The 26,510-nt window shown below is 39.1% G+C and overlaps 1 protein-coding gene across 1 annotated transcript in view; it reads right to left on the minus strand.

Annotated features, from left to right (window-relative positions):
* The window catches only part of CAMK2D (calcium/calmodulin dependent protein kinase II delta), a 738,893-nt gene that overhangs the window by 489,259 nt on the left and 223,124 nt on the right, over positions 1 to 26,510 (minus strand). The window contains exon 3 of the mRNA XM_053703586.1: positions 14,420 to 14,479. Coding sequence (XP_053559561.1) covers positions 14,420 to 14,479 — 60 coding nt within the window. The remainder of the gene's footprint in view (positions 1 to 14,419; positions 14,480 to 26,510) is intronic.

The following is a 26,510-nucleotide window of genomic DNA, read 5'->3' on the forward strand; positions in this document are numbered from 1 at the left end:
AAATTGGAAAATTGTTTAAAATGACATGCTCTATCTGAATCATGAAAGTTTATTTTGGCCTAGACTGTCCCTTTAAGAAACAGTACTCCCAGAACACACAAACGTTTGCCTTATATATATTATACAAACTGAGTGCCCATAAGTTTAACCCTTTATGCAAGCTAGTAATGCCCCTTATAAGACTAGGATTACTGCTTCCCCTTCCCCTAATGGGGATACTGTCAGCCTTTCTGAGTTATCACAGTCTGCAGAAAAAATGACTGAACATACCTCATTGCTGTATAGCAAGAAACCGTTCCTCACACTGAAGTTTTCCTGTACTCCTCAGCTTCTGTGGGAACAGCAGTGGACCTTAGTTACAAATGCTAAGATCATCATCCTCCAGGCAGAAATCTTCATCTATCTCCTGCCTGAGAGTAAATAGTACAACACCGGTACCATTTAAAAATAACAAACTCTTGATTGAAGATAAAATAAAACAGTTTAACACCTCTTTCACTTTACCCTTCCTGCTTAGAGCCGGCAAAGAGAATGACTGGGGGGTGGAGTTAAGGGGGGAGCTATATAGACAGCTCTTCTGTGGGTGCTCTCTTTGCCACTTCCTGTTGGAAAGGATAATATCCCACAAGTAAGGATGAAACCGTTGACTCGGTACATCTTGCAAAAACATAATTTATGCTTACCTGATAAATTTATTTCTCTTGTAGTGTATCCAGTCCACGGATCATCCATTACTTATGGGATGTTCTCCTTCCCAACAGGAAGTTGCAAGAGGATCACCCACAGCAGAGCTGCTATATAGCTCCTCCCCTCACTGCCATATCCAGTCATTCGACCGAAACAAGCCGAGAAAGGAGAAACCATAGGGTGCAGTGGTGACTGTAGTTTAATTAAAATTTAGACCTGCCTTAAAAGGACAGGGCGGGCCATGGACTGGATACACTACAAGAGATAAATTTATCAGGTAAGCATAAATTATGTTTTCTCTTGTTAAGTGTATCCAGTCCACGGATCATCCATTACTTATGGGATACCAATACCAAAGCTAAAGTACACGGATGATGGGAGGGACAAGGCAGGGACTTAAACGGAAGGAACCACTGCCTGTAGAACCTTTCTCCCAAAAACAGCCTCCGAAGAAGCAAAAGTATCAAATTTGTAAAATTTGGAAAAGGTATGAAGCGAAGACCAAGTCGCAGCCTTGCAAATCTGTTCAACAGAAGCCTCATTTTCAAAGGCCCAGGTGGAAGCCACAGCTCTAGTGGAATGAGATGTAATCCTTTCAGGGGGCTGCTGTCCAGCAGTCTCATAGGCTAAACGGATTATACTCCGAAGCCAAAAAGAAAGAGAGGTTGCCGAGGCCTTTTGACCTCTCCTCTGTCCAGAGTAAACAACAAACAGGTTAGATGTTTGACGAAAATCTTTAGTAGCTTGTAAGTAAAACTTCAAGGCACGGACTACGTCTAGATTATGCAAAAGACGTTCCTTCTTTGAAGAAGGATTAGGACATAATGATGGAACAACAATCTCTTGATTGATATTCTTGTTAGAAACCACCTTGGGTAAAAACCCAGGTTTTGTACGCAGAACTACTTTATCTGAATGAAAGATCAGATAAGGAGAATCACAATGTAAGGCAGATAACTCAGAGACTCTCCGAGCCGAGGAAATAGCCATCAGAAAAAGAACTTTCCATGATGGAAGTTTGATATCAATAGAATGAAGGGGTTCAAACGGAACCCCTTGAAGAACTTTAAGAACCAAGTTTAAGCTCCATGGAGGAGCAACAGGTTTAAACACAGGCTTAATTCTAACTAAAGCCTGACAAAATGCCTGAACGTCTGGAACTTCTGCCAGACGCTTGTGTAAAAGAATAGACAGAGCAGAAATCTGTCCCTTTAAAGAACTAGCTGATAATCCTTTGTCCAAACCCTCTTGGAGGAAGGACAATATCCTAGGAATCCTAAGCCTACTCCATGAGTAATTCTTGGATTAACACCAATGAAGATATTTACGCCATATCTTGTGGTAGATTTTCCTGGTGACAGTCATTGATACCTTAATACAGGCACGAAAGCCTGACTCGGAGAAGCCACGCTTTGATAGAATCAAGCGTTCAATCTCCATGCAGTCAGTCTCAGAGAAATTAGATTCGGATGATTGAAAGGACCTTATATGAAAAGGTCTTGTCTCAGAGTCCATGGTGGAAAGGATGACATGTCCACTAGGTCTGCATACCAGGTCCTGCGTGGCCACGCAGGTGCTATCAGAATCACTGATGCCCTCTCCTGTCTGATTTTGGCAATCAGTCGAGGGAGCAGAGGAAATGGTGGAAACACATAAGCCAGGTTGAAGAACCAAGGAGCTGCTAGAGCATCTATCAGCGTCGCTTCTGGGTCCCTGGACCTGGATCCGTAACAAAGAAGCTTGGCGTTCTGGCGAGACGCCATGAGATCCAGTTCTGGTTTGCTCCAACGATGAATCAATTGAGCAAACACCTCCGGATGGAGTTCCCACTCCCCCGGATGAAAAGTCTGACGACTTAGAAAATCCGCCTCCCAGTTCTCTACACCTGGGATATGGATTGCTGATAGGTGCTGATAGGTGGCAAGAGTGAGACTCTGCCCAGCGAATTATCTTGGAGACTTCTAACATCACTAGGGAACTCCTGGTTCCCCCTTGATGGTTGATGTAAGCCACAGTCGTGATGTTGAAATCTGATGAACCTCAGGGTTGCTAACTGAGGCCAAGCTAGAAGAGCATTGAATATTGCTCTTAACTCCAGAATATTTATTGGGAGGAGTTTCCCCTCCTGAGTCCACGATCCCTGAGCCTTCAGGGAGTTCCAGACTGCACCCCAACCTAGAAGGCTGGCATCTGTTGTTACAATCGTCCAATCTGGTCTGCAAAAGGTCATACCCTTGGACAGATGGACCCGAGATAACCACCAGAGAAGAGAATCTCTGGTTTCCTGATCCAGATTTAGTAGAGGGGACAAATGTGTGTAATCCCCATTCCACTGACTGAGCATGCATAATTGCAGTGGTCTGAGATGCAGGCGCGCAAATGGCACTATGTCCATTGCCGCTACCATTAAGCCGATTACCTCCATGCACTGAGCCACCGCAGGGCGCGGAGTGGAGTGAAGAACACGGCAAGCATTTAGAAATTTTGATAACCTGGACTCCGTCAGGTAAATTTTCATTTCTACAGAATCTATAAGAGTCCCTAGGAAGGAAACCCTTGTGAGAGGAGATAGAAAACTCTTTTTCTTCGTTCACTTTCCACCCATGCGACCTCAGAAATGCCAGAACTATCTCTGTGTGAGACTTGGCAATTTGAAAGCTTGACGCCTGTATCAGGATGTCGTCTAGATAAGGCGCTACCGCTATGCCTCGCGGTCTTAGAACTGCCAGAAGAGAGCCCAGAACCTTTGTAAAAATTCTTGGGGCTGTAGCCAACCCGAAGGGAAGAGCTACAAATTGGTAATGCCTGTCTAGAAAGGCAAATCTCAGGAACCGATGATGATTCTTGTGAATCGGAATGTGAAACATAGAAACATAGAAACATAGATATTGACGGCAGATAAGAGCCATAGGCCCAGCAAGTCTGCCCGACCTTACCTAACAGTATAAACTTATCTAGTTCGTAGGATAGCCCTATGCTTGTCCCATGCATTTTTAAAGTCCCCCACAGTGTTTGTTGCTACTACCTCTTGAGGAAGTTTATTCCATAAATCAATCACTCTTTCTGTAAAGAAGTGCTTCCTCAAATTACTTCTGAATCTACTACCCTTTAGCTTGAGCTCATGACCCCTTGTTCTTGAATTTTCCATTTTATGTAAAATACCCACAGCCTCAGTTTTACTAAACCCTTTAATGTACTTGAAAGTTGCTATCATATCACCTCTTTCCCTTCTCTCCTCTAAGCTATACATATTTAGGTCATTGAGCCTATCCTGGTAAGTTTTATTTTTTAGACCATGTACCATTTTGGTAGCCCTCCTTTGCACAGATTCAAGTTTGTTAATATCCTTCTGAAGATATGGTCTCCAGAACTGCACACAATACTCAAGATGAGGCCTAACTAATGATCTATAAAGTGGCATAAGAACCTTACTATTTCTGCTGCAAATACCTCTACCAATACATCCAAGCATTCTGCTAGCCTTACTCGCTGCATTACTACATTGTTTACTAAGTTTTAAATCATCTGAAATAATAATTCCCAAGTCCTGTTCCTCGTCTGTAACAGTCAGTAAAGTGTCATTGAGTCTGTAATTAACATTTGGATTTTTCTTCCCTAAATGCATTATTTTACACTTTGCTGTGTTAAACTTTAGACCCCAGTGAAGGTAGGCATCCTTTAAGTCCACTATGGTCATGTACTGACCCTCTTGGATCATGGGTAAGATGGTCCGAATAGTTTCCATCTTGAAAGATGGAACTCTGAGGAATTTGTTTAAGATCTTTAGATCCAAAATTGGTCTGAAGGTTCCCTCTTTTTTGGGAACCACAAACAGATTTGAATAAAAACCCTGTCCTTGTTCCGTCCGCGGAACTGGATGGATCACTCCCATTACTAGGAGGTCTTGCACGCAGCGTAGGAATGCCTCTTTCTTTATCTGGTTTGCAGATAATCTTGAAAGGTGAAATCTCCCCTGTGGAGGAGAAGCTTTGAAGTCCAGAAGATATCCCTGAGATATGATCTCCAGCGCCCAGGGATCCTGAACATCTCTTGCCCATGCCTGGGCGAAGAGAGAAAGTCTGCCTCCTACTAGATCCGTTGCCGGATAGGGGGCCGTTCCTTCATGCTGTCTTGGGGGCAGCAGCAGGCTTTCTGGCCTGCTTGCCCTTGTTCCAGGACTGGTTAGATTTCCAGGCCTGCTTGGATTGAGCAAAAGTTCCCTCTTGTTTTGAAGCAGAGGAAGTTGATGCTGAACCTGCCTTGAAATTTCGAAAGGCACGAAAATTAGACTGTTTGGCCCTTGATTTGGCCCTGTCCTGAGGAAGGGTATGACCCTTACCTCCAGTAATGTCAGCAATAATTTCTTTCAAACCAGGCCCGAATAAGGTCTGCCCCTTGAAAGGAATGTTGAGTAATTTAGACTTTGAAGTCACGTCAGCTGACCAGGATTTAAGCCATAGCGCACTACGCGCCTGGATGGCGAATCCGGAATTCTTAGCCGTTAGTTTAGTCAAATGAACAATGGCATCAGAAACAAATGAGTTAGCTAGCTTAAGTGTTCTAAGCTTGTCAATGATTTCAGTCAATGGAGCTGTATGGATGGCCTCTTCCAGGGCCTCAAACCAGAATGCCGCCGCAGCAGTGACAGGCGCAATGCATGCAAGGGGCTGTAAAATAAAACCTTGTTGAATAAACATTTTCTTAAGGTAACCCTCTAATTTTTTATCCATTGGATCTGAAAAAGCACAACTGTCCTCAACTGGGATAGTGGTACGCTTTGCTAAAATAGAAACTGCTCCCTACACCTTAGGGACCGTCTACCATAAGTCCCGTGTAGTGGCGTCTATGGGAAACATTTTTCTAAATATAGGAGGGGGGGAAAACGGCACACCGGGTCTATCCCACTCCTTACTAATAATTTCTGTAAACCTTTTAGGTATTGGAAAAACATCAGTACACACCGGCACTGCATAGTATTTATCCAGTCTACACAATTTCTCTGGCACTGCAATTGTGTCACAGTCATTCAGAGCAGCTAACACCTCCCCAAGCAATACACGGAGGTTCTCAAGCTTAAATTTAAAATTAGAAATCTCTGAATCAGGTTTCCCAGAGTCAGAGATGTCACCCACAGACTGAAGCTCTCCGTCCTCAGGTTCTGCATATTGTGACGCAGTATCAGACATGGCTCTTACAGCATCTAAGTGCTCTGTATCTCGTCTAACCCCAGAGCTATCGCGCTTGCCTCTTAATTCAGGCAATCTGGCTAATACCGCTGACAGGGTATTATTCATGATTGCAGCCATGTCCTGCAAAGTAATCGCTATGGGCGTCCCTGATGTACTTGGCGCCATATTAGCGTGCGTCCCTTGAGCGGGAGGCAAAGGGTCAGACACGTGGGGAGAGTTAGTCGGCATAACTTCCCCCTCGACAGAACCCTCTGGTGACAATTCTTTTATAGATAAAGACTGATCTTTACTGTTTAAGGTGAAATCAATACATTTAGTACACATTCTCCTATGGGGCTCCACCATGGCTTTTAAACATAATGAACAAGTAGTTTCCTCTATGTCAGACATGTTTGTACAGACTAGCAATGAGACTAGCAAGCTTGGAAAACACTTTGCATCAAGTTAAACAAGCAATATAAAAAACGTTACTGTGCCTTTAAGAAAAACAAATTTTGTCAAAATTTGAAATAACAGTGAAAAAAGGCAGTTACACTAACGAAATTTTTACAGTGTATGTAACAAGTTAGCAGAGCATTGCACCCACTTGCAAATGGATGATTAACCCCTTAATACCAAAAACGGAATAATAAATGAAAAAAACGTTTTTAAAACTAGTCACAACAACTGCCACTGGTCTACTGTGGTTGTTACCCTCCTCAAACACGACTTTTGAAGCCTTTTGAGCCCTTCAGAGATGTCCTGTATCATGCAGAGGGAAGCTGAGTGTCTCTGTCTGTAATTTTAGCAGTGTAGAAAAACGCTAAAATAGGCCCCTCCCACTCATATTACAACAGTGGAAAGCCTCAGGAAACTGTTTCTAGGCAAAAATCAAGCCAGCCATGTGGAAAAAAACTAGGCCCCAATAAGTTTTATCACCAAGCATATATAAAAACTATTAAACATGCCAGCAAACGTTTTATATTGCACTTTTATAAGAGTATGTATCTCTGGTAATAAGCCTGATACCAGTCGCTATTAAATCACTGTATTTAGGCTTAACTTACATTAATCCGGTATCAGCCGCATTTTTCTAGCAAATTCCATCCCTAGAAATATATTAACTGCACATACCTTATTGCAGGATAACCTGCACGCCATTCCCCCTCTGAAGTTACCTCACTCCTCAGAATATGTGAGAACGGCAGTGGATCTTAGTTACTTCTGCTAAGATCATAGAAATCGCAGGCAGATTCTTCTTCTAATGCTGCCTGAGATAAAATAGTACACTCCGGTACCATTTAAAAATAACAAACTTTTGATTGAAGTTAAAAAACTAACTATAATACACCACTCTCCTCTTACTACCTCCATCTTTGTTGAGAGTTGCAAGAGAATGACTAGATATGGCAGTGAGGGGAGGAGCTATATAGCAGCTCTGCTGTGGGTGATCCTCTTGCAACTTCCTGTTGGGAAGGAGAATATCCCATAAGTAATGGATGATCCGTGGACTGGATACACTTAACAAGAGAAAGAAATTAATTTCTTCTATGGTACGACGAGTGCACGGATTCATCCTTTACATGTGGGTTATTATGCTCCTGCTAACAGGAAGTGGCAAAGAGCACCACAGCAGAGCTATCTATATAGCTCCTCCTTTAGCTCCACCCCCCAGTCATTCGACCGAAGGTACAGGAAGAAAAAGGAGAAACTAAAAAGGTGCAGAGGTGACTGAAGTTTAAAATCAAAAAATATCTGTCTTAAAATGACAGGGCGGGCCGTGGACTCGTCGTACCATAGAAGAAATTAATTTATCAGGTAATCATAAATTTACTTTTCTTCTATAAAGGTACGACGAGTCCACTGATTCATCCTTTACTTGTGGGATACAATACCAAAGCTACAGGACACGGATGAACGGGAGGGACAAGACAGATGGCACCACTGCTTGAAGAACTTTTCTCCCAAAAATAGCCTCCGAAGAAGCAAAAGTATCAAATTGGAAAATTTGGAAAAGGTATGAAACGAAGACCAAGTCGCAGCTTTACAAATCTGTTCAACAGAAGCATCATTTTTAAAAGCCGATGCGGAAGCCACCGCTCTAGTAGAGTGAGCTGTAATCCTTTCAGGAGGCTGCTGTCCAGCAGTCTCGTATGCCAAACGGATGATGCTTTTCAGCCAAAAAGAAAGAGAGGTAGCCGTAGCTTTTTGACCTCTACGTTTTCCATAATAGACAACAAACAAAGAAGATGTTTGACGGAAATCTTTGGTTGCTTGCAAGTAAAACTTCAAAGCACGAACCACGTCCAAGTTGTGCAACAGACGCGCCTTCTTAGAGGAAGGATTAGGGCACAGAGAAGGAACAACAATTTCCTGATTCATATTCCTATTAGTAACAACCTTAGGAAGGAATCCAGGTTTGGTACGCAAAACCACCTTATCAGCATGGAAAACAAGATAAGGCGAGTCGCATTGCAATGCAGATAGTTCAGAAACTCTTCGAGACGAAAAGATAGCAACTAAAAACAGAACTTTCCAAGATAGAAGCTTAATATCTATGGAATGCATAGGTTCAAACAGAACCCCTTGAAGAACTTTAAGAACTAAATTCAGACTCCATGGCGGAGCAACAGGTTTAAACACAGGCTTGATTCTAACTAAAGCCTGACAGAACGACTGAACGTCTGTAACATTTACCAGACGCTTGTGCAGTAGAATTGATAAACAGATATCTGTCCCTTTAAGGAACTAGCTGATAGCCCCTTCTCCAATCCTTCTTGGAGAGAGGACAAAATCCTAGGAATCCTGATCTTACTCCATGAGTATGCTTGAAGAAAATAAAAACTAATATTTTATCACCTCTTTCACTTTACCCTTTCTAGTACTTAGAGTAGGCAAAGAGAATGACTGGGGGGTGGAGCTAAGGGAGGAGCTATATAGACAGCTCTGCTGTGGTGCTCTTTGCCACTTCGTGTTAGCAGGAGTATAATATCCCACAAGTAAAGGATGAATCCGTGGACTTTTCGTACCTTATAGAATATATATATATATATATATATATATATATATATATATACACACACATATATACACACACATATATATACACAGAAACTACCCAAATGACCCTGATCAAAAATTTACATACCCTGGTGATTTTGGTCTGATAACATGCACACGAGTTGACACAAAGGGGTTTGAATGGCTATTAAAGGTAACCATCGTCACCTGTGATCTGTTTTCTTGTAATTAGGTGTGTGTATAAAAAGTCAATGAGTTTCTGGAATCCTGATAGACCCTTGAATCTTTAATCCAGTGCTGCACTAACGATTCTGGATTCTGAGTCATGGGGAAAGCAAAATAATTGTCAAAGGATTTGTGGGAAAAGGTAGTTTAAAACAGGTTAGGGATATAAAAAGATACCCAAGGAATTGAGAATGCAAATCAGCAGTGTTCAAACTCTAATAAAGAAGTGAAAAATGAGGGGTTTTATGTATTAGAGCCAATATAATACATAAAATATGTCACAGGTTGGAACGACATATATTCACTGGGTGTGCCTAGACTATTTTCCCACACTAATCATGCTGTGGCCCACATGACTACTACACTGGATAGATGCTGAAATCTAATAAAATGTTCACCTTATTGATCCTTACTTCTTTTCAACATGATCTAAGCCTTGTTGATTGCTTTTTACCTTCAGCAACCTCTGGCCAGGTTTTCAGCTGGATCCTTGCTTTAATCCAGGACCAGAGCGCGTTGATTGCATATTTCCTAGAACTACCATTGGGCAACAGGCTAAATCCTTGTTTCTAAAATAGGATATTGGCAGTGCAGGAGCGCTAGAAAAGCTCTAAGGGTTATATGGAATAATGAAATGTACCAGTTTTAAATCACAAATATATGTGCAGTTTTATTGTATAAAAGATATATATATGTGTACACACCCTTTCATTTAGGGACGTCTCCCTTTACAGTATAGTATAATTTTCATAACATATTCAAAATAAAAACATAATAATAAAAATTGTATCAATCTTATGTAACAATTAGTTATGTATCTCTAAAAATATTTTCTCAGAATAAAAACGATTGATAATATTACAACAATATATATATGACTCTGCTATTGCTGATAATTCCACCTTAAACCAGATTTTAGAAACTTGTGTCGGAAAAAACTATCCATGCTTAAATTTGGAGACCTAAAAGCACCCTGCATGATCTCGGATGAAAAACGAGTACAGGGGACTAATTGGTAACGAACGGCCGTTTGTTTGCTTGCTTCCTTCAACAGCCATAATTTCTGGCATACACGCTGACAGCGTGCATCACAGCACTGGGATTTCCAAATAGAGACGCTACCCAACAGAGAGATTCCAACCGCTGACATTCAGGAGTTTACCTTCAGCGATCTACCACCAGAACAGACCCTCATCTTCATACTAAAGACAACTGCGGAACAGCATAAATTAAAAAAGGGGTAAGAGAGACATCGAAAGAAGAAATAAAACAGCTAAAAGTAAACCGGTAAGAAAAAGATCCTGCAATCAGGCACTGTAAAGTGTCAGAAGATCCGGTAAGCCTAATTGAACCTCTTACTGACTTTTATTCATACAAAATAAGGGCATTTGATTCCTAGAGGAAACTATGTACTTTTAATTTTATCTAAATCGCCAATTTAAAGATACATTGAAACTCTCCAAATTTAAGCACGGATAGTTTTTTCCGACACAAGTTTCTAAAAATCTGGTTTAAGGTGGAATTATCAGCAATAGCAGAGTCATATATATATTGTTGTAATATTATCAATCGTTTTTATTCTGAGAAAATATTTTTAGAGATACATAACTAATTGTTACATAAGATTGAATTTTTATTATTATGTTTTTATTTTTTAATATGTTATGAAAATGATACTATACTGTAAAGGGAGACGTCCCTAAATGAAAGGGTGTGTACACATATATATATCTTTTATACAATAAAACTGCACATATATTTGTGATTTAAAACTGGTACATTTCATTATTCCATATATCCCTTAGAGCTTTTCTAGCGCTCCTGCACTACCAATATCCTCTTTTAGTCTTTTAACCCATTAGTGATTTTGGGGAAGATCACTTGTAAAGGAGCACAGGGGTTAGCCATTGGGCGCTACACTTACTATTTGTAAATTAAATCCTTGTTTCTATCCAGGAAAAAAAGCTGAACTGAACTCTCCCAAATTCAATCCCTTGACAGTGGAAGAGTGCATGAAGGATGTGCATGAAGGGTGAGCGTTTTACATGAAAATGAATTAAAGGTTTGTGAAATAGTGAGACAACAGTTCAATATTCTTTAAGAGTGTTAAACGGATAGTGTACACCAATTTTTATATATGCATGCAATAGAAACTTCTCTAAAGAATTATATGCAGAGATACTGATCTAGAAATCCAGTGTAAAACCTTTGAAAAACTTACTTAGAAGCTCCCTGTTTAGCACTGTTGATGAGGTTGACTAGGACACCCAGTAAAAGGGGCTGAAAAATCAATAAGAGCAGACACTCCTCCCCCCATGAAATGGCTGCCAAGCTCTGCCAACTGCTGAAATCACAATCTGGGCTGTATCTATGCACTCTGCTGAATAGCATTGACAGTCTGTTGAATCAAACTAGTGAGCCTTTTGTGATTGGATGCCATATGCAGCCCAGATTGTGATGTAATCGGTGGGTGGAGCTTGGCAGCCATTTCAAAGTGGCCAGAAACAATATTCATTTTAAAATAACTTTTACCATTCCTGCTGCATGATATAGAAAGGGGTACAGGAGGCTATTTGCAGAATAATCTAAGGTAAGACTTTAGGATGACTAAGGTGTATACTGTCCCTTTAAGCGTGACTACCAGTCAGCAGATAGCTCCAAGTAATGAATTGTTGCTCCTAAGCCTACCTAGATATACTTTTCAACAAAGGATACCAAAAGAGAAATCAAATTAGATAATAGAAGAACCTTGGAAAGTTTTTTTAAATGGCATATTCTGATTCATGAAAGTAGATTTTGGGGTTTTATGTCTCTTTAAAAGACATTAAATGCAAAAATCTGTAACGGCTAAAAACTGAATCACACCAAACTGAGCATGCAAAATGCAGATGTAAACCGCAGTCCTCGTACTGTCAGAGTACAAACAGGAGTTACTGTATCACATTAGGTCTTTGGTATCAGTAGACCCCATACTAAATAGGGTTTGTAATTCCCATTTTCCATCAACCAACAACTGTAATATAAACTCATGTTAGGAGCAGTTGTAGACCAAAATTGTCATCCAAAAAAAATACTAGCATACGGAGAAACCTTTTATGTGTTGGTCTAATTTTGTTCCAGTATTTTCCTCCTCTTTTCTGCAAGCCGCCTTCCTCAGTTTTTTCCAGTCTCTCATCCTGTGTGGCTGGAGCCTCACCTAGCCGCTTGCTGAAACTTACTTCCTCACAAAATGCATCAAAGTTTGTGTGTACTTAAAGGGACACTGGACCCAAATTTGTTCTTTCGTGATTCAGATAGAGCATGCAATTTTAAGCAACTTTCTAATTTACTCCTATTATCAACATTTCTTCATTCTCTTGCTATCTTTATTTGAAAAAGAAGGCATCTAAGCTTTTTTTGGTTCAGTACTCTGGACAGCACTTTTTTTTTTGGTGGATGAATTTATCCACCAATCAGCAAGAACAACCCAGGTTGTTCATCAAAAATGAGCTGGCATATAAACTTACATTCTTGCATTTCAAATAAAGATACCAAGAGAATGAAGAATATTTAATAATAGGCGTAAATTAGAAAGTTGCTTAAAATGTCATGCTCTATCTGAATCACAAAAGAAAAAAATTGGGTTCAGTGTCCCTTTAAGTGTTGCAGATGCAAGTCAGTGGAAGAACTATGGAAAAGATTAATAGGTGCATAACCCCAAGCAACATCCCTGAACATCTCAATGGAGCTTCTATTATCTCATATTCTGTGAGTTTAATAGATTGTAAAGCCTCCATTTAGAGAACAGAAAGCTTCACAAACTTGTACAAATATTTAAAGTTTAAAATTAGATTAAACATTTCCCTTCTTCAGTAGAACCCTAGAACTGTTCCAAAAAGTTATTGGAAAACATTATAAAAAGCTCTACTATTGACAGGGAACCAGAGAATTTGAGAAAAACTGCAAAATCAATTTGACGACCAAATCTATTATGCAGTGATATGAATCAATAGAAAAATTGCTCAATTTAAAGTATCATATTAAACCTAAGAGTTAAATGTAAAAATATCAATGCTTCAAGAACCCTAAGTCCAAAAATAAACAACATACAACCTGATATGCATAAAAATGAAGGAAGGACCATCCACATCACCACAGGAAGGGCCCTTGCATGAAGCAGTATGAATAGACTACCAAAAAAAAAACACAGTAGCAAGTATGTTTTACTGAGAGAGGTCAGCTTCTATCTTGTTTGATCTCAGAATAATGTTTTCAATTACCACACTGAAAATAGTTAGAAAAAAGTAAAGCTGAGAAGATTTAAGTTATACAGTATGTATGGAAAGGAGGCACCATGAAGAATCCTAAAAAGATTACTACCAATTCCAACACCTGATACAGTATAACCCATTAGTAATCTAGCCTAATCTATAGACCTTTGAGAATTCTTATTTGAAAGACAATAGACTCCTCTTTCAAATTAAGACAGTATGATCATCTACATATGTTTGATGCAAATAGTTTAGTATACTGTATCCTTACACATAAGAGTAAAAATTAATGTGACAATTCTATATGTACGTGTCAGACTAATGACTCGGATAATACAATAGAATGTATAAAAACTTAACAAGATGCTCAGGCAAAGAAGAATACTATCAGCCAGGGATTTTAAGCCCCCAGCTCATTAGTTCTGTGTAATACGGTTCTCTGAGGGTTTTGTTATTCTGATGCGTCCAGACACCCTAGTTGAAAATAATTGTTTTAACATTTTTAAAATAGGATTCACACCGATCAGTAATTTATAATCAAAAGAGTAGATCCACAGTTGTCAATACGTACCAATTTTTTAAAATTTGCATAATATATACAAGTTAAACAAAATATCCACATCATATTTACGGTAAGTATAATTTAATATGACCCCTGTCTAATTTCCCCATTGCTGCCTGACTACCCAAACAAAAAATGTTTTGTAACCCATCTTATCTTATTCACATTCTGAATCAGCCGTCCAGTTTATACTTAAATTAGTCAGTTGTAAAGTGTGTGAATCAAAATAAAATTCAGCATTCCTTCAAATTATAGTAACAGAAAAATTCAAATGTGTTTTCATTGCTCAAGAAGAGGAATTTAATTTTTAAGACACTAGAGAAACTTCATTTTCACACAAGAAATATAGTTTGGTTAAAAATGAAATACATGAATTTGTTTTCACTTTAAAACTGTACAGAATTAGTGGTGAATGTGTCCCTTTAAGTACTGGAATTTTAGAAAGCAACTGTTATATTAGAACATTTTTAATTGAATATATATTTTAAAATGGCCAATTAGCTTACCAATATTGGGATGCTTCAGAAGACGGCAGATTCTTGCTTCTCGTTCCAGCTTTTGATGATCTGTTTAAAAAAATAAACAAACAAGAATATAATAAGGGCTTGTTAGACATGCTTTTGCACAGCTTTTATTTTCACACATTCGTAATTGATACACATTAGCTTTAGTGAACAATCTCCAACAAATGGCATTAGGATAAGCTTCTTGCAAAGCAGGAAGCATAATAGTCAAAAAGCTTAAAGAGAAATAATAATATACATACTGTATGTATCAATACTGTAGAAAATAAGTGTCTCTGTGTTCTGTATAATTTTCTGACTGGGTTACGTTTTCCTACCTACAGTAACAAGTAAGGCCACACCTACATGTAAATCCGGCAGATGCAGAGGAAATAGAGCGGTTTCATATACGCCATTTTGTTTCAAACGGAGGGCAGATGTTAAAATAGTGATCAGATGGTTATATTTGGCTGTTTTGAGTTCAGATCTCGCTAAAACATAAAAAATTAAAAACATAAACACAAAATATTATGTATGGTATTAGCTTGTAATGATAGCGTTCATTTTATAAATGTATTTTTCAGGCTATGTAAGAACAAATAATTGAAACATCTCTAGCCTGAAAAATAAATTAATACAATTAATGCTATCATCACAAGCTAATAACATACATAATATTTTGTGTTTATCTTTTAATGTTATATGTTTCAGCGACATCTTCACTCAAAACAGCCAAATATAACCATCCGATTACTATTTTAACATCAGCCTCTGTTTCAAACAAACATGGGGGATATGAAAGTGCTCTATCTAGACGTAGGCTTGGCTGTACGCGTTACGTAGGTAGGAAAACGTAACAAGGTAGGCAAATATTACAGAACACCTGCTCTTTTTAACAGTTCATAAAAGCATAATTTATGCTTACCTGATAAATTTATTTCTCTTGTAGTGTGTTCAGTCCACGGGTCATCCATTACTTATGGGATATATTCTCCTTCCCAACAGGAAGTTGCAAGAGGATCACCCACAGCAGAGCTGCTATATAGCTCCTCCCCTCACATGTCATATCCAGTCATTCGACCGAAACAAGACGAGAAAGGAGAAACTATAGGGTGCAGTGGTGACTGGAGTTATAATTTAAAATTTAGAACCTGCCGCAAAAAGACAGGGCGAGCCGTGGATTGAACACACTACAAGAGAAATAAATTTATCAGGTAAGCATAAATTATGTTTTCTCTTGTTAAGTGTGTTCAGTCCACGGGTCATCCATTACTTATGGGATACCAATACCAAAGCTAAAGTACACGGATGATGGGAGGGACAAGGCAGGAACATTAAACAGAAGGAACCACTGCCTGTAGAACCTTTCTCCCAAAAACAGCCTCCGAAGAAGCAAAAGTGTCAAATTTGTAAAATTTGGAAAAAGTATGAAGTGAAGACCAAGTTGCAGCCTTGCAAATCAGTTCAACAGAGGCCTCATTCTTAAAGGCCCAGATGGAAGCCACAGCTCTAGTGGAATGAGCTGTAATTCTTTCAGGAGGCTGCTGTCCAGCAGTCTCATAGGCTAAACGTATTATGCTACGAAGCCAAAAAGAGAGAGCGGTAGCCGAAGCCTTTTGACCTCTCCTCTGTCCAGAGTAAACGACAAACAGAGAAGAAGTTTGCCGAAAATCTTTAGTTGCCTGTAAGTAGAACTTCAGGGCACGGACCACGTCTAGATTATGCAAAAGACGTTCCTTCTTTGAAGAAGGATTAGGACATAATGATGGAACAACAATCTCTTGATATTCCTGTTAGAAACAACCTTAGGTAAAAACCCAGGTTTAGTACGCAGGACTACCTTGTCTGAATGAAAGATCAGATAAGGAGAATCACAATGTAAGGCAGATAACTCAGAGACTCTTCGAGCCGAGGAAATAGCCATCAAAAACAAAACTTTCCAAGATAAAAGCTTAATATCAATGGAATGAAGGGGTTCAAACGGAACACCCTGAAGAACTTTAAGAACCAAGTTTAAGCTCCACGGAGGAGCAACAGCTTTAAACACAGGCCTAATCCTAGCCAAAGCCTGACAAAAAGCCTGGACGTCTGGATTCTCTGCCAGACGTTTGTGTAAAAGAATAGACAGAGCAGAAATCTGTCCCTTTAGCGAACTAGCGGATAAACCCTTTTCTAAACCCTCTTGTAGAAAAGCCAATATCCTAGGAATCCTAACCTTACTCCATGAGTAACTCTTGGATTCACACCAATATAAATATTTACGCCATATCTTATGGTAAATTTTTCTGGTCACAGGTTTCCGAGCCTGTATTAATGTATCAATAACCAACTCCGAGAAACCACGCTTCGATAGAATCAAGCTTTCAATCTCCATGCAGTCAGCCTCAGAGAAATTAGGTTTGGATGGTTGAAAGGACCCTGAATTAGAAGGTCCTGCCTCAGAGGTAGATACCATGGTGGACAGGACGACATGTCCACTAGGTCTGCATACCAGGTCCTGCGTGGCCACGCAGGCGCTATCAGAATCACTGATGCTCTCTCCTGTTTGATCTTGGCAATCAGTCGAGGCAGTAGCGGAAAAGGTGGAAACATATAAGCCATGTTGAAAACCCAAGGGGCTGCTAGTGCATCTATCAGCACCGCTCCCGGGTCCCTGGACCTGGATCCGTAGCACGGAAGCTTGGCGTTCTGGCGAGATGCCATGAGATCCAGTTCCGGTTTGCCCCAACGAAGAATCAGTTGAGCAAATATCTCCGGATGAAGTTCCCACTCCCCTGGATGAAAAGTCTGGCAACTTAGAAAGTCCGCCTCCCAGTTCTCCACGCCTGGGATGTAGATCGCTGACAGGTGGCAAGAGTGAGACTCTGCCCAGCGAATTATCTTTGAGACTTCTAACATCGCTAGGGAACTCCTGGTTCCTCCTTGATGATTGATGTAAGCTACAGTCGTGATGTTGTCCGACTGAAACCTGATGAACCTCAGTGTTGCTAACTGAAGCCAAGCTAGGAGAGCATTGAATATTGCTCTTAATTCCAGAATGTTTATTGGAAGGAGTTTCTCCTCCTGAGTCCACGATCCCTGAGCCTTTAGGGAGTTCCAGACTGCGCCCCAGCCTAGTAGGCTGGCATCTGTTGTTACAATCGTCCAATCTGGTCTGCGAAAGGTCATTCCTTTGGACAGATGAACCCGAGACAACCACCAGAGAAGAGAATCCCTGGTCTCCTGGTCCAGATACAGTAAAGGGGACAGATCTGAGTAATCCCCATTCCACTGACTTAGCATGCATAATTGCAGCGGTCTGAGATGCAGGCGCGCAAATGGCACTATGTCCATTGCCGCGACCATTAAGCCGATTACTTCCATGCACTGAGCTACTGATGGGCTTTGAATGGAATGAAGGACACGGCAAGCATTTAGAAGTTTTGATAACCTGGACTCCGTCAGGTAAATCTTCATCTCTACCGAATCTATAAGAGTCCCTAGGAAAGGGACCCTTGTGAGTGGAAACAGAGAACTCTTTTCCATGTTCACTTTCCACCCATGCGACCTCAGAAATGCTAGAACTATCTCTGTATGAGACTTTGCATTTTGAAAACTTGACGCTTGAATCAGAATGTCGTCTAGGTACGGAGCCACCGCTATGCCTCGCGGTCTTAGTACCGCCAGACGTGAACCCAGAATCTTTGTAAAAATTCTCTGAGCCGTAGCTAACCCGAAGGGAAGAGCTACAAACTGGTAATGCCTGTCTAGAAAGGCAAACCTTAGGTACCGATAATGATCCTTGTGAATCGGTATGTGAAGGTAGGCATCCTTTAAGTCCACTGTGGTCATATATTGACCCTCTTGGATCATGGGTAGGATGGTCCGAATGGTTTCCATCTTGAACGATGGAACCCTTAGGAATTTGTTTAAGATTTTTAAGTCTAAGATTGGTCTGAAGGTTCCCTCTTTTTTGGGAACCACAGATTTGAGTAAAACCCTTGCCCTTGTTCCGTTCGCGGAACTGGGTGGATCACTCCCATCACTAAGAGGTCTTGTACACATTGTAGAAATGCCTCTTTCCTTACTAGGTTTGTTGATAACCTTGACAGATGAAACCTTCCTTGTGGAGGAGAAGTTTTGAAATCCAGAAGGTATCCCTGAGATATAATCTCCAACGTCCAGGGATCCTGTACATCTCTTGCCCAGGCCTGGGCGAAGAGAGAAAGTCTGCCCCCCACTAGATCCGTCTCCGGAAAGGGGGCCCTGTCTTAGGGGCGGAAGTAGGCTTTCTGGCCTGCTTGCCCTTGTTCCATGACTGGTTGCCTTTCCAACCTTGTCTGTAACGAGCAATAGTTCCTTCCTGTTTTGGAGCGGAGGAAGTTGATGCTGCTCCTGCCTTGAAATTACGAAAGGCACGAAAATTAGACTGTTTGGCCTTTGATTTGGCCCTGTGCTGAGGAAGGGTGTGGCCCTTACCTCCAGTAATGTCAGCAATAATTTCCTTCAAGCCGGGCCCGAATAATGTCTGCCCTTTGAAAGGGATATTCAGTAGTTTAGATTTAGAAGTTACATCTGCTGACCAGGATTTAAGCCATAGCGCTCTGCGCGCCTGTATGGCGAATCCGGAATTCTTAGCCGTAAGTTTGGTTAAATGTACTACTGCATCCGAAACAAACGCATTAGCTAGCTTAAGCGTTCTAAGCTTGCTCAAAGTCTCATCCAATGGTGCTGTGCGAATCGCCTCTTCCAGAGACTCAAACCAGAATGCCGCTGCAGCAGTGACAGGTGCACTGCATGCAAGAGGCTGTAATATAAAACCTTGTTGAACAAACATTTTCTTAAGGTAACCCTCTAATTTTTTATCCATTGGATCTGAGAAAGCACAACTATCCTCCACCGGGATAGTGGTACGCTTGGCTAAAGTAGAAACTGCTCCCTCCACCTTAGGGACCGTCTGCCATAAGTCTAGTGTGGCGGCGTTTATAGGGAAAATTTTTCTAAATATCGGAGGAGGGGAAAAGGGCACACCAGGTCTATCCCACTCCTTGCTAATAATTTCTGTAAGCCTTTTTGGTATAGGAAAAAAGTCAGTACACATCGGTACCGCATAGTATTTATCCAGCCTACATAATTTCTCTGGGATTGCCACAGTGTCACAATCATTCAGAGCCGCTAACACCTCCCCTAGCAACACACGGAGGTTCTCAAGCTTAAATTTAAAATTTGAAATTTCTGAATCCGGTCTCCCCGAATCAGAACCGTCACCCACAGAATGAAGCTCTCCATCCTCATGTTCTGCAAATTGTGACGCAGTATCAGACATGGCTCTCGTGTCATCGGCGCGCTCTGTCCTTAACCCAGAGCTATCGCGCTTGCCTCTTAACTCGGGCATATTGTATAATACTTCTTTCATAACATTAGCCATATCATGTAAGGTGATTTGTAAGTGCCTTGATGTACTTGGCGCCTCAATCTCACGCACCTCCCGAGCGGGAGATGAAGGTACTGACATGTGAGGAGAGTTAGACGGCATAACTTCCCCCTCGTTGTCTGGTGATAATTTCTTTATCGGTACAGATTGACTTTTATTCAAAGTAATATCAATACAATTGGTACACATATTTCTATTGGGCTCCACATCGGCTTTTGAACATAATGAACAAGCAGATTCCTCTGTATCAGACATGTTTAAACAGACTAACAATGAAGCTAGCAAGCTTGGAAATTACTTTCAATAAGTTTACAAGCAATATAAAAAACGCTGCAGCGCTTTTAAAAACACAGTTGAATAACAAAGAACTAATTCAGTTATAGTCAACAATTCTTAACGGTAAATGTATTAATTAGCAGAGGATTGCACCCATTAGCAAAAGGATGATTAACCCCTCAATACCCAAAAACGGATATCAAATTAAGATTTAACGCTTTTATCACAGTCAAGCACACTGTCACAGGTCTGCTGTGACTGATTACCTCCCTCAAAAAACGAATTTTGAAGACCCCTGAGCTCTCTGGAGACGTCCTGGATCAAGGAGGAAGAAGCAGGAAGACTGTGCTAGAATTTTAACTGCGCAACAAGGCGCTAAAAAAGGCCCCTCCCACTCATATTACAACAGTGGGAGACCTGATATAACGGTTTCTATGCAGAAAAATACGTTAGCCATGTGGAAAAAAATCATGCCCAAAAGGATTTATCACCAAAGTACCTCACAAAACGAATAACATGCCAGTAAACGTTTTAAAAACAAAACTTTTTCAATGTCATGCAAAGTTATCACTAAGCCTGCTACCAGTCGCTTCCACTGCAGATAAGGCTTAAGCATTATTTCAGTATTAACAGTATTTTCTCAGTCAAATTCTAGTCCCTAGAAAATAACTCGACTGCGCATACATTTATCAGCCTGATACCAGTCGCTACTACTGCATTTAAGGCTGTACTTACATCAGATGGGTAACAGCAGTGTTTTCTTAGTCAATTCCATTCCCAGAAAATATTGTACTGCACATACCTCATTTGCGGGGGACCCCGCATGCTATTCCCATTTTCTGAAGTTACCCCACGTCTCAGAATGTCGAGAACAGCCAGTGGATCTAAGTTACGCCTGCTAAGATCATAGAAAACGCAGGCAGATTCTTCTTCCAAATACTGCCTGAGATAGAAAAACAGCACACTCCGGTGCCATTTAAAATAACAAACTTTTGATTGAAGAATAATTAAGTAAAAACTCCAACTCCTCTCGCGACCTTCTTTGTTGAGGGTTGCAAGAGAATGACTGGATATGAAATGTGAGGCGAGGAGCTATATAGCAGCTCTGCTTGGGTGATCCTCTTGCAACTTCCTGTTGGGAAGGAGAATATATCCCATAAGTAATGGATGACCCGTGGACTGAACACACTTAACAAGAGAAATAAAAAATAGGAAAAAATTCTGCAGCTACATAATGGCAATTTCCATAAATTAATGAAGGATACTCATCAAAAGTAATGCTATTAAATTCCTTTTAGTATCATATTTTACTGTGTAGGCTGCTAATTTAATCATTTTTATCTTAAAGCAATTCCTTCTGACAAATGTATTTATATAACTACCAATCTCATTCAGACAACTTAATAAATATGTTCTTTTCACTCAAATATTTCTAGTCGATTGTGCATAACAATAAATTATATATATATATATATATATAAACACATTATCAATCTATATCTATCTATCAATCTATATCTATCAATCTATATCTATCAATCTATATCTATCAATCTATATCTATCAATCTATATCTATCTATCTATATCTATCTATCTATATCTATCTATCTATATCTATCTATCTATCTCTATCTATATCTATCTATCAATCTATATCTATCTATCAATCTATATCTATCTATCAATCTATATCTATCTATCAATCTATATCTATCTATCAATCTATATCTATCTATCAATCTATATCTATCTATCAATCTATATCTATCTATTTGTCTGTCTGTCTATCTATATCTATCTGTCTGTATATATATCTATCTATATCTACCTATCTATATCTACCTATATATATATATATATATATATATATATATATATATATATATATATATATATCTATCAGATAACGAAACATGTACATGCAGCTAACATATTCCCTATAAAAAATATTTGGAGTATAATCAGTCTAGGTTGGTTTAAAGAATCATTTCCTGCAGCTGACCTACTTTTGTTGACACTAATCCTTAGAGGTTTATTGAGGTCACAACGGAAAATGTTCTGGTTTTAATAAGTTAAAAAAGTGCAAGGATTTGGTTAAAGACTTACAAAGCATTTCAAGAGGCAGTAATCCATTTTGTGAATGAAATGTTATGAATGAATTGTTCTAAACACCATCTGCTGAGTGATATTTATAAATTATGGCAGATTTGTCTACACTAACCATGAAAGACTTATATAACACATTAATTCACATTTCTGACCTCATATGATGAGTACATCTGACAAATGCTGCTTATCTTTAGATACAAAAATAATCCACACCTTAAAAAAAAAAAAAGTTTCTAAAAATATTTAGAATCTACCTCTGTAATATAAATATATCAACGCATAAATCACTGGGGGGGGGGGATCAATAAAGGCACAGGACAAAAGAGGTTAGACACATAAAATTATAATGTACAGATACATGCTTAGTGGTAGACTGTCATACTTTGTGTACATGGAGTAAAGGACGTTCAATTAACTATACTCTCTATTTTCTTCCTTAGCGTTTAATGTCTTCTAATAGTTAGACAGAAGCCTGGAGAGATCACAGTGTCTCGCACTCACTGTGATGATCTGGGGGTACTTTCGCAAGGCTGGAATCGGGTGGATTTATCTTTGTGAAGGACGCATGAATCAAGCCACATACAAGGTTATCCTGGGAGAAAACTTGCTTCCTTCCGCTCTGACAATGTTTCCAAACTCCAAGGATTGTTTTTTTCCAGCACAATGACCATGTCATGCAGCCAGGTCAATCAAGGTGTAGATGAAGGACCACCAGGTCAAGACCCTTTCATGGCCAGCTCAATCTCCTGACCTGAAGCCCACGGAAAACCTCTGGAATGTGATCAAGATGGATGGTCACAAGCCATCAAACAAAGCCAAGCTGCTTGAATGTTTGCTTAAAGTCACACAACAATGTGAAAGAGCATGCCAAGACTCATTAAAGTTGTGAATGAAAATTAGGGTTATTCCACCAAATATTAATTTCTTAACTCTTGTTAAGTTAAAGGGACAGTAAAGTCAACATTAAATTCATAATACAGATAGAGCATGCAATTTTAAACAACTTTCCAATTTACTTCCGTTATCAAATTTGCTTCGTTCTCTTGGTATCTTTTATTGAAGAGTAAAACTAGGTAGGCTCATAAGAGCTCAGAAGTGTGCACGTGTCTTTAGTACTCAATGTCAGCAGTGCTTTGCAACTTTGTATTATCAAGCTACAAATAAGGTTTCAAAACACTGCTGCCATAGAGTGCTAAAAACACGTGCAGACTTCTGAGCTCTTATAAGCCTACTTAGTTTTACTCTTCAATAAAAGATACAAAGTGAACAAAGCTAATTTCATAACAGAAGTAAATTGGAAAGTTGTTTAAAAAAAATGTCATGCTCTATTGGAATCATGAAAGTTATATTTTGACTTTACTGTCCCTTTAAAACATTAGTATTGTGTTGTTCAAAAATAAATATGTACTTTTCTTTGCATTATTCATAGTCTGAAAACACTGAATCTCTTCTTTTTGTTGCTTTTATCAGTTGTCGTTTTCTGCAAATAAATGCTTTAATCACAATATTTTTATTTGAAATTTGGGAGAAATGTCAGTAGTTTATAGAGTAAAACAAAAACAAATTTATTTAATAGTACACGTAAAACCAGAGAAACTGATCATTTTGCAGTGGTCTCTATTGCAGTATATTACATGGCCATATGCCTAATATTTAGATGTCTCATTTTATCAGATAGTGAGTGTTTATTTTAATGTATTTATGTTGTGTTTGGTGCATGCAACTTTTATTTTATTTAAATTATTTTTAAATTTGATTGCGCTAGTGAGAGAATGTTTACGGTCAACTTGTAATATGATCGCAAGCGAACGTGCCCACAATATTCTAATATCGCTCACGCGCAAAGATTAGTGTGCCACTTATAATCTAGCTCATTATTTTTTTAGCTAACCTCAAATTAATAACAACCATTGTGATATACTTTTATTACTTTTCTTGATTTTGCTTATTTCTCGTTACCTAGAGAGGTTGGAGCTCAGATTCTGTATTTTAGTATGCTGCAAATTTCCTAACCCAGCTTCAAACACTACACAGTGGCAGCTTGCAGCACTGTACAAACCCATATACAGGTTGTTATATTTGTGTTATTGCAAACAAATAGAACACATGTAGCTGATTCAGATGTTTTGCAGCATTTTGCAGCTTACTTAGGTTATAGAATTTACTTTTTAGCTTTTGTAGGGAGCGTGGGACTGATACAAATTTTAAATCAAAGGCTAGCAAAATAAAACATTTGTTTCATTTTAATTAATTCATTTTTAAGGGAAGGTACATTTTGAGTTTTATGTCCCTTTAAGTTCAGCATTTTAAACAATGTAATAAATATGATAGACTATAGATGCAGATTAAGAGAAACAGTACACACCTTTTAGATTATTTTGCCCTTTTTCCTGTAATTTAACCTTTAATAATTGTGGCATTTCAAGTCCTGGAAGTTATAGAAGCACAATTTAAAGGTAATGTTCCAGCACTCAAGCAGGTGATGCACATCACCAATGGGTCACCGCCCAAGATCCAAAATAAGACATAAAAAAGCATGAAGGTGACAGCAAATCCTTATTTTTTCAAAGAATAATAGGAGACAAACAGGAAACGTTTCGGGATCCTATCCCTTACTCATGCCATGGATAGGATCCCAAAATGTTGCCTGTTTGTTTGTCTCCTATTATTCTTTGAATAAATAAGGATTTGCTGTCACCTTCGTGTTTTTTTAGCTATAGAAGTAAGGCAGACTTCTGGCCTAACCTTGCTTATCATTGCTGCTGAAGCCAAGCAGTTGAGATTTTGTTAACACAATGACAGTGACATTCCCTGCTATCTCCAGACTTAAAGGGACACTCAAGTCAAAATTAAACTCATTATTCAGATAGAGCATGCAATTTTAAACGACTTTCAATTTACTTCCATTAACAAAATTTGCAGAGTCTTTTTATATTTACACTTTTTGAGTCACCAGCTCCTACTATGTGCAAGAATTAACAGAATATATGTATGTGCATTCGTGATTGGCTGATGGCTGTCACATGATACAGGAGGAGTGGAAATATACATAACAAATTTCTCAGAAAAAAAATCTACTACTCATTTAGCGTTCAGAAAGTACTATTGCACTGTCTTTTTATCATGCATTTGTTGATTATGAAAATCTACTGTACAGTATTTATTGGTCCTTTAAAAGGGACACTAAACATTTTGAGATGGAAAAATAAAATGATAAATCATAAATAAATATATATATATATATATATATATGTATATATTACAGATAAGTACCGGCTCAAGGGATAAATATAGTTGCTAGTAGGTATTAAATGGATTCCATTATTAATATATTAGGGATCCATTTAGTGCACGGTAATCCAATGAAATATTAATTAAAGAAAACAAGAAACCTTAGTAGATTATATCCAGCACAACCTATTTTTAGCTAAATATTCCAAATACTGTGTGTCACAAATAAGTAGGCCACCTCAGAGATTGCAAATAAAAAATGGCTTTATAAATAGCATCCAAAATGCAATTCACAAATTATGCTAACATGCAGTCAAGATCATACACATATGCAGAGCGGGGTACCCCAAAGTAGATAATATTAATTAATTCCACAGGTTAATACCTCAAAATACAGTATACAAAAACCCCCTTCAAAGCGCAACATTGGCAGGATTAAACACATGCATAATTATGACCCTCCAGATAGTATGGAGTGTAAATGAACAAATGTCAAGTTGTGCTGGATATAATCTAAGGTTTCTTATTATTATTATCTGTTAGTTGTAGAGCGCCAACAGATTCCGCAGAGAGAGAGAGAGAGAGAAAAGAAGGTCCGGGCAGAGCTCAAAGCAAAAGTAACACTTTATTCCGCTTGGATGAAGACTTCTACCGGATGGAGGACCTCTTCTTGCCCCGCTTGGATGAAGAATTCGGCCCGGCTGGGTGAAGACGGATCAAGGTAGGGTGATCTTCAGGGGGTTAGTGTTAGGTTTTTTTAAGGGGGGTTTGGGTGGGTTAGAGTAGGGGTATGTGGGTGGTGGGTTTTAATGTTGGGGGGGCGAGGTTGTATTTTTTTTTTTACAGGTAAAAGAGCTGATTACTTTGGGGCAATGCCCCGCAAAAAGCCCTTTTAAGGGCTGGTAAAAGAGCTGATTACTTTGTAATTTAGAATAAGGTAGGGCATTTTTTTATTTTGGGGGGCTTTATTATTTTATTAGGGGGCTTAGATTAGGTGTAATTAGTTTAAACTTCTTGTAATTCTTTTTTTATTTTCTGTAATTTAGTGTTTGTTTTTTTGTAC

This window comes from Bombina bombina, chromosome 2 (genome assembly GCF_027579735.1).
Source record: "Bombina bombina isolate aBomBom1 chromosome 2, aBomBom1.pri, whole genome shotgun sequence".
Lineage (NCBI taxonomy): Eukaryota > Metazoa > Chordata > Amphibia > Anura > Bombinatoridae > Bombina > Bombina bombina.